Source organism: Castanea sativa, chromosome 3 (assembly GCF_040712315.1).
Source record: "Castanea sativa cultivar Marrone di Chiusa Pesio chromosome 3, ASM4071231v1".
Lineage (NCBI taxonomy): Eukaryota > Viridiplantae > Streptophyta > Magnoliopsida > Fagales > Fagaceae > Castanea > Castanea sativa.
The window spans coordinates 272,290-281,299 of record NC_134015.1 but is presented as its reverse complement, the minus strand read 5'-3'; the positions used below and the strand labels follow the sequence as shown (position 1 = coordinate 281,299).

General features: G+C 34.7%; 1 protein-coding gene across 1 annotated transcript; it reads right to left on the bottom strand.

Annotated features, from left to right (window-relative positions):
* Window positions 1-1,356: 1,356 nt before the first annotated feature.
* LOC142628083 (membrane-bound O-acyltransferase gup1) lies at window positions 1,357-8,734 on the bottom strand. The gene is made up of 19 exons (XM_075802050.1): window positions 8,600-8,734; window positions 8,456-8,526; window positions 8,196-8,377; window positions 8,066-8,114; window positions 7,536-7,639; window positions 7,359-7,423; window positions 7,048-7,118; window positions 6,323-6,382; window positions 6,042-6,155; window positions 5,524-5,648; window positions 5,377-5,428; window positions 4,908-4,970; window positions 4,599-4,708; window positions 4,414-4,506; window positions 4,217-4,298; window positions 3,124-3,201; window positions 2,003-2,078; window positions 1,854-1,903; window positions 1,357-1,722 (listed from the first exon to the last, which is right to left on the bottom strand). The coding sequence occupies exons 1-19, from the start codon at window positions 8,703-8,705 to the stop codon at window positions 1,669-1,671; spliced, it is 1,605 nt and encodes a 534-aa protein (XP_075658165.1). The 5' UTR covers window positions 8,706-8,734; the 3' UTR covers window positions 1,357-1,668.
* Window positions 8,735-9,010: the final 276 nt, after the last annotated feature.

The window sequence follows — 9,010 nt, the reverse complement described above, 5'->3', positions numbered from 1 at the left end:
TGTGTGTGATCCCTCATACAATTCATTGGCAACATCTGCTATGACTATATATTTGTGGCAAGTAGATTTTCAACAAAAAGGTGTTCATGCTACCATTTTTGGGTTCTGATAAGCGTAGGGTGGTCTTTCTTTTCTTCTCTCACACCAGAAACAAATTAAAGAAAAATTGTGGAAATCAAGAGGTCGTACCTATTGTGCCAATTGGTTAACAGTGTCCAATGAAACTGTTATTCTCAAATAATATTTGAATTGAAGTCTACTTGATCCGGTGCTTTATATTTGTGCCTATACAAGTTATAAACTGCGTGACAGGTGGGAATTCTTGTGTCTAAAGGAATTTGGTGTACGTTGTTCATTTTCATTAATAAATTAGAGAATTCTTGAAGCATTGCCATTTCATTATGTGCAACATGTTTATCTTTTATGTTTCTCTACCAAAAAGTTTATGCTGTTCCGTATTGGTGTGATATGCAATGGTTTATTTATCAAATTAAGTTTGATCAAAGAAACATGTAATAGAATTCCAGACGCTGAGAAAGAGTTTCCTCTTTGTATTGTAATTAAGAGTTCACTCTCAGAGAAAACAAGACAACATCCAGGAAGATAAGTAAGCACGCAAGGGTTGTAGTTCAATGTTACTGTGTTGGGGGAACTTGGTTTTGAATCCTTCCTACCTCACTCATTAGCGAAAAAGATTTAACTAAAAAAAAAGATAAAAAAGCATTAGCGTTAGTTTTACTCCTGGAATGAATGATATATATATATATACACAGACATAATGTTAATTGCTTAATGGAACCGGGGGGTGTGGTATGTCTCTTCAAAATGCCACCCCCTCCCCACTCTTCCCATTAAGGCACATTCTTTATCAATATATTAATGTCTGTATGAAAAGGAGCTAGATTTTATGAAGGATGATAGCGCCATTGAGGACTGATTGTACTGATTCAGATACGCAGTGCTGCAGGGACGGGCAGAAGACCGAACAGACTTTGAGTTGGAGGGGGGAGAACTGCATGTTGGTGGCTGCATACAGTAACAGAAGATCTTCTGTCATTCTTTTGGATGAAAAATAGCTATCTTACAAATATGCATCTCAATGTGCATGACGAGTCTCCCCCCCTGCACCTTTCTGTACTTGATCGTTTGTTTCAATAAAATTCCATTATTCCTAAGAAAAAAGAAAATCGAAATTGAAAGATCATGACTTGATGATGAAGGCAAGGGTCATAAATTCAACATTTACCATCATACCAGCCTTTGAAAAAATAAAACAAAACAAAATAAAATAAGATGATATCATATAGTAACCTTGTGATGAGCTTCTTAATTGATTTATGGTACACAAATGTGCCCTTGAAGACAAATAGAGAGGCATGATATACCACATATGATTACAATCAAAATTGTATTGTTATCTATACTGGGGGGTGGGGGAAGGAATCACCAATTTTCTTCCTGTACAACTATGAATGGCTGCTGCTGTCAACTAAAATGCCTAAACGCATAACAAAATAATGAACTGAGGTCCTCAAAATTAATGCAAAATACTCCCCCAAACCACTAACATTGGCGATGTCAATGCCATTCAGAATTTCTGATACTAGATTTTAACCCCCCATAAAATCTACATATTGGCAATCAGCAATGTGGCTACACAATGATCCTTCACAGGCCACTTCTGTACTTTCTTTGCTTGGCATCATCAATGTGGAACATAAGCTGCAAAATAAGGGAGGTGCAGACCAATAATTAAAAATAAGCATGTGCTCAAGATGCAGAAAATTTCTCAGAAGAGACCAAAACTTTGAAATAAAAAAGGGGGGGGGGGGGGGGGTGGAATTCATCATTACCTTAGTCCCTACATAAAATGTCACAAACATACCACCTAGAACAGGCAGTCCTGTATAAAAGAATTTTGCATTAGTTCCACATCTTCCTTTGTCAAAGCAAACAAGGAAACCTAGGTGAAACTGTAAAACGATATGAGATTTAGGCATACCTTCTTTTTGAAGGAATTGAGATACCAACCAATTAATGCCTGATGGTCCAATAACATAACCAACAAGGTTTGCAACCTACAAAGAACAGCTTAAATGGTAATGTATGCAGATTGATACATGTTCATAGGGAATAACATTTGAATAAGACATCTGTAGCATTTTTACAGTATTTTCATAACACCATGTAACCCACTTCTTTTCATTATTTTTAGTTTGGTGGCTACATTTTTTTTTTTTTTGGATAGGTAGGAAATCTTTATTAAATGTTAGGACTGCTTCAATCAAAGAAGATGAAGTAGCCTAAAAAAAAATGTACAAACAACAAACACAAAAAAAGAAATTACATACAAGAGAATAGAGAGATTATGAACAAAGAGAGGGAATCACTAGAAGTGAGTCCCCCAAGCATGGGTGCTTGCAACAAACTAGTTGATATGATGTTTATGTACTTTTTGCAATAAATGTTTATGTACACTACATGTGCATGCAATGCAACTCATTTTAACCAAGTACTTTGTCCTCTTCTACGTAAGTATCTAAGAAAGGGTATGTAGAACATAATGATTTTTATTTGCTACTTTCCTCACTTGTACTTCACTGAGGCCAATTCCAACCCATGCACTAGCATATTCGTGCATGCTGTGAAACTCATTTTAACCAATTACCTTGTCTTCCTCTACTGAAGAACCCAAGAAAGATTATGTAGAACAATTCAACTTAAAGCTAAGAGGGTTTAGCCTTCTTAAGAGTGAAAAAGCAGCGTTTCTCTGCTAACAAAAGACACAGACAGGTGTCTTCTCATTTTAAAGTCCAATTCAGAGAATACACATGCTTTTAACTACTCATTTAGAATTTTTTTCTAATTCGCGTTAATAAATAATGTCAGACTAAATTCAAGGCAACTCTCAGAATGAGGACTCAGAATTGGTAAATACATTTGGTTTTCAAGGTAGTAACAGAGTAGCTTTTAACTACTCTGTTACTACCTAGAAATCCATATGTATCTACCAATTTACACATGCATCACATGTTAATTAATTAATCGCAAGTTATTGAGGAAAAAATTTAACAAAAATGACACTGATTTGTGAAATTGCTTAAAATTAGGGTAGGGACACACCATGAGACAAGTGATTGTGACAGCACCAGCAACAGCACTAAGTTCACGAAAGACAAACTGCCCCAAAGCACTCTCAACCTGAAAATAAAACATAGTTGGAAATTATACGTCAAGAATCTTGTCAGACATATAATTTTATGAAAAGCAAGATAATGTTGCTGCACTGTATTTATACCTTCAATGACAAATGCAAAAAACAATAAATAACAATCTAATAGTGCATTTTCTCACTACTTTGGTGCAGCAATAGAATTTCTATTCATCCATTCCTAATAACTTTACATCTTAAGCTAAAGTGTGACTGTATTTTGCTTTTGCAAAGGTTGCATCTTTAATGCCTAGAGGAGCCTGTTCAATTCCACATGACAGAGTCATTGCCATGTCTTATGAATAACTGTGTAATCTGTATCATAAAAGTACACTGAAACACTCTTTTCAGGTCAGTGCTGTTTATGCTGAAGAAGGTGATGATAATTGGTAAGGCCATGTGGCTTCTAAAGCAGCTCCTTTTGTCTAATGTAGAATATCTGGATAGAGACAAATCAGAGGCATTCAAAGGGGTGAAGTCCATCACCCAGCTCAAGATGGGTATTATTGAGCTTGGGTTTGAATCTTTCCTTCTCACCTGCTCATGGGATGTTCACCTCTTCATCTCTTCTTCCTCAATTGGGCTGTCTTCCCCATATGGAATTTATTGATTGTTTGCCACTTCTGAGATAAATTTTGTTCTTTTTTTCTATATTTTTATTTTATTTAATTTTCCTGTTTTGGTGTCTTTACTTGTATAGTTCCCATGTACTTGGGTGCTGCCACTTCCTTTTAGCTGTCTCTTATATAATTCCTTTTACTTAGCCAAAAGGAAAAAAAAAAAAGCCACTCAACCAAGGTGTATCATGAAAATGTATTGGTAGTCATTCTTTGATACCTTATATTTTTGGCTCAAATAAGTCTTATTACAAATCATAATGCCTTTCTGATTGTTTGGTAGCAGATGATTCTTGATAGGCAAAAGCAAAACCACTAGCCAAATGCAGCTCAATCACAATTAAGTAACTCACAGTAAACAGAACTAGGAATGATAGAGACACATCACCTGCAACGCACTTGCTGTTGATTTCAGTATCATTTCCGGAATAAAGAACAAACATGTTAACCACGCCCAAGAAAGAAGTTTCCTAATGTCAAAGACAATAAGAACTCAGAAAAGGTGTAGCTTTGAACAATCTTCTGCTACTGTTTTACAGAAAAGAAAGAAATGATTAAGAAGAAAAACTTGGAGGCAAGAATTACCATTCTAAATCATGCCATATCGCAACAAATGTAAATATAACCCATACATTCAGTAGCTTCTTCTGAGATCCCCCTAGAGGAATGTACATATACCTAAAATTGCAATCATTTATAAAACACACATGCCATAGTCAAAGATGGGATTGCGTGAGAAAAACAAATATAAAGGATTTGAAATGATTTACCTCACAAGCCATTTGTTGTAGGAAGCATGCCAGTTTTTCCAAAATCCTTCCAAGTTATGGCTATTATTAATACACCTTGGCATATTCTCTGGGGCCTCAATGCCACATATCTACAAGCTCATAATTACAAAGAAATGAACTCCTTCCTTTATTTATTTAGACACCAATGCTTAAAGGTTAAAGGTTAGAGCTTTCTTCAACTGAACTTCAGATGGAGCTAATTAGGGCTAGACTATCCCGTGCAGATGTAAAAGAAAGCTGAAGTTCAGGATAAAATAAAGCCAAAAATTATAATTGCTAGTAACATACCAGTGACCAAAACCGAAAATAGCGCCAGATAAGAAAAAACTTCAGCCACATGAAGTTTAAGACCTGACCAGAATAAGAATAAATATTTAAAAAGTATTACGATTATTTTGACCACTAAAATTGAGGAAACTTAAGTCAAAATAAATAGAACCTACAACTCAAAAGGAAATTTCAACAAAGAGAATTAATATCATTTCCTTGTTTCTCAAATTAGACACTTAATCTTAGCAAAATACTAACAAAGGTATCATTTATCATTTCCAAAATTATAGAGCTTAGGTTCCCAAGAAAATATGCACGCACATACACACACACACACACACACACACACACATAGGGCTCTACTATGTCTTCTTATTCACGGATGAATTGTTTTCCTCATATAAAGTTCAGTGTTCTACCAATGACTTCTACTGTATATCCTAGAATCTAATCACAAGCAGGTAACATAATAAGATTCACCTCTTACCCCATATCCGATGATGAACACGTCCATAGGAGATAACTGTTTCCACAAGCCACTAGCCAGTGCAGAAAGAAATGTTATTACTAGACAATAAGATTGGACAGAAAAATCTAAAAAATAGGTGGACCCCTGAGTTTCTAAGAGACTCACCTGATTGCAAAGGCATTGTACTGAAAGATATGTGTCATTAGCTCTATTAGGAGAAGACTGAATACCCAACGCAAACCATACCAAGTCACATCTCTGACTGAATAATTATTCTGAGGTACATCTAGCTGCAAGAAATTTGCATTAGAGTAGTAGATTACTCAATGAGTTTTCTAAGAACATTATAGAAAGGACTACTATCTTCAACAGTTTAAATAAAAGATATCTAGTTGAGTTGATAATCCACTAGTACAAATGGTTTTTGCTATAGCTTGGAAAATTAGAAACAGGAGCTAGCACCAAGGAGGGCTTCAAGAAAGTTGGGTTAGCTTAAGAGTTCACAAGAAGGATCTGACTACATTTAAAACTTAGCTATTGCTGCTAAATCCAGTAAAAGTTCAAATTTTTTTAAATAAGTAAAAGTTCAACCATAGAGGATATCACTAAGACTACTTTTATGGAAATGGGACATTACTATGGAAGCAAAAAGAAAAAGTATAATTGACATACAAGTCACATACCTGTGAAGCAAATGCATTGAAGCTTATAATTGGCCCAGCAAGGTAGAGGGGAGCATATACCAAGTAACAAATGTATATACTTAAGGAATACTTGTCATCTGGGACACTTCTCTCCTGGAAAAGCACAACAAAAGTCATGAAAAAGAAAATATTTTCAGGTAATTAACAAAACCAATTTTAAAAAAGATAAAATAAATATTTTGTTCAGATGAAGCAAATAATTGGATAACAGCAACTATAAAAATGATGGTCTCATGCTTAATTGCAGCTAATAAGTTAACCTGTAAAAGTTGGTAGCAAGTTTTTCCTGACTTACAAATATGGCAACGCTGAACATGCTTCTGCAAATACCAGAATGTGAATATCAGCAAAGCCGGTTTAATTCTTAAGTAGGAATGTTTTAAATCCATGATAATCATTTGAATAAATAGAAAAATCTTAAGCAAGCATGTGTTTTAGTGAACCCAGGAACCATTTATATTTCAGGGTACAAATAATCAAATAAACCATATTACAAAGAATTAAATCTGACGGATATATGAGAAAATAAAATGTCAGGAACATGACAGTGTACTAGATATAATCACATAAATACTGTAAGCTGGTAGTTGGCAAGCACGTGAAAGCTCCACCTGAACATAAAATTCCATGATTGACACAGAGTAGTGACAAAATATGAACTCTCTAAAGAAAATGAAAAAGTTGATGAGTGCTGATACTAAACCACACAGAGAGATGCATATATTTATAGGTACCAAAAAGCAAGATACATTAACACATATAGATACTCCGGTTTAGGGTGTTTTGGTCATTATTGCGGAACAGTTTTTAGGGAATGAAACTGTCATTGCCACAAACTTAGCAGATTGTGTTGATCTCCTAGTAAACAAGGTAAGAATCCTTTAAAAAGAACTACATGCCTATTAAGCATAGAGCGAGCAATCCAATAAAATAAGAAGAAGGAAAGAAGAAAGGTGGAAAATGGAAGTCAGAGAGAAACAAATACCTCTTGATCAAAACGAGAATCTTGATCTGCCCAATGGTAATCATATCCAAAGCTTATCATGCGCAAAACGACTGTCAAAAAAATAAAACAAAGCCATATAAAGAAACAATAGAATAGTTGCTGATGTCTCAATATCTACAAGTAGAACCTATTATTTTGCATTATGCTTCATCGTAAATGAAAACCTTTCTTCTATTGATAACTCAAAGCAAAAACAACTAATGTGGTTTACTTATTAATTGAATCAAGAATCAGAATAAAAGCATAATTTTATAGATAATATCCCAGCAAATGAAGATGTAAGGAAATACCAAAGTTAAAGCAAATATGCCATCTAAAGGTGCCTCGGAAGTTGTCCAAGTAAGCCCATTGTTGCCTAGGCACAATATACAAATGGAACTGTGTTGAGTAGATATCACATAATATCTTGCACTTAAGATAAACTCAAAAGTACATGAGTATTTAATAACCAAGCTAATAGAACTTACCCTATTATGGAGAATGAATATCCTTCATAAACGCGATTGCATATAAGAAAAAAGATATTAAAACTCCAGAGTACAAGTAAGAAGTACTTCTTTCGTGCAAATATCTGCAGAAATATAAGTCTAGTAAAATACAAGCAGAATTAGAAACATCAGTCGACAACAATTACAATGAAAGCTACAGTAATAACCAATTGAAAGGAAGAGATCACTAATGTAATATAACACAGCATGCGAGTTAAAAAAAAGGAGGGAACAAAAAAAGACACATTTGTCACTCTTATGTAATGAGGAACTTAACTAAGTCCTAAAATTCTGCAAAATCAAATTTAGAGTTAGTTTTTACAACTATGACACCTATTCAAGTTGAGAAGTATTACGCCAGCAACATTTTCAGAACAATTAAAGTCACATAATTGGTGAAATTTAAAATGTTAGAATGAGAAAGCAAGTCAATGAACATGAAGTTTGAAAGTAAAAAAGAGCAAAAAATAAGATGTTATAGCCTAACAGAGTAAAACAGGAAAACGCACCTTAACAAGAAGATAATTAAGCAAAGCGATTGCTAAGATGAACACAATGCTGCCAAAAAACAGAAAGAAAGAAAGAAAGTTAAAAACAGAGAGAGAGAGAGAGAGTTGAAGAAAAGGGAGGCAGGCATACCAAGCTCCGTGCAAATAAGTAAGGTAAATGAAAGAAATGAAAAGCCAAAGGAAAGACATTCCTCTGGCTTTGAATCGAAAACAGGCTCTGAATGCATTGGCGGCCAAACCGAAAATCGCAAAAACGATTGTAAGAATCGGTAAATTCGCTCGAAAGTTCCTCCATTGCGCATCTGACAAATCCTACATTTATATGTACATAAAAATTAGGGAATTTAAAATTTATTAAAAAAAAAAAAGAAAGAGAGAGAGTGTGTGTACATTGGAACGATGAGTGAATTTGGAGAGCCAGGGTGAGGCGGAGCGTAAGCCGTAGAGTTGGGAGTGATAATCTGTAATTTAATTTAAAGAATGAGGAAAGAAATTGAGAAATTAGGAAGGAGAGGTTGAGAATAGGTAGCGTACCAGTGGAGAGACGAAGGGATCGATGGACGACGAAGGAGTAGAAGGCGATGGCGTACAGTATCAGAATCCATACCTCTCTTCTTCTCCACCTGCTGCTACTTTCCATTTTCTTCTGATTATAGCTGTGAGTGTAAAAACACAAGAAGCTTTCTTTCTTCTTCTTCTTCTTCATTCACTTTGACTTTGGCTGCAAATAAACGACATGACGTTTTTGTTTTGTTACCCCAGTAATACCGCATGTATGTCGTTTCCTCTTTTCTTTTTTATTTTCGGTATTGTATAATTTGGATATGCCCCTGCCTGCTGTGTATACAAAACTTACTTTTAAATTATTTTTATTATATAGGGTAATATACTATTTTGACCCCTAAATTTTGTCAAAGTTTTGTTTTTATCCCTAAACTCTATAAA

Bases quoted from the DNA above. Each gene is read 5' to 3' on its own strand.
- LOC142628083 (XM_075802050.1), bottom strand. From the start codon at position 8,705: ATGGAAAGTAGCAGCAGGTGGAGAAGAAGAGAGGTATGGATTCTGATA. The intron at 6,383-7,047 runs GTATTTGTTTCT...TGGTATTTGCAG, and splicing joins ATTCTCGTTTTGATCAAGAG to AAGCATGTTCAGCGTTGCCA. The intron at 3,202-4,216 runs GTGATGTGTCTC...TTTTATTTTCAG, and splicing joins CAACAGCAAGTGCGTTGCAG to GTTGAGAGTGCTTTGGGGCA.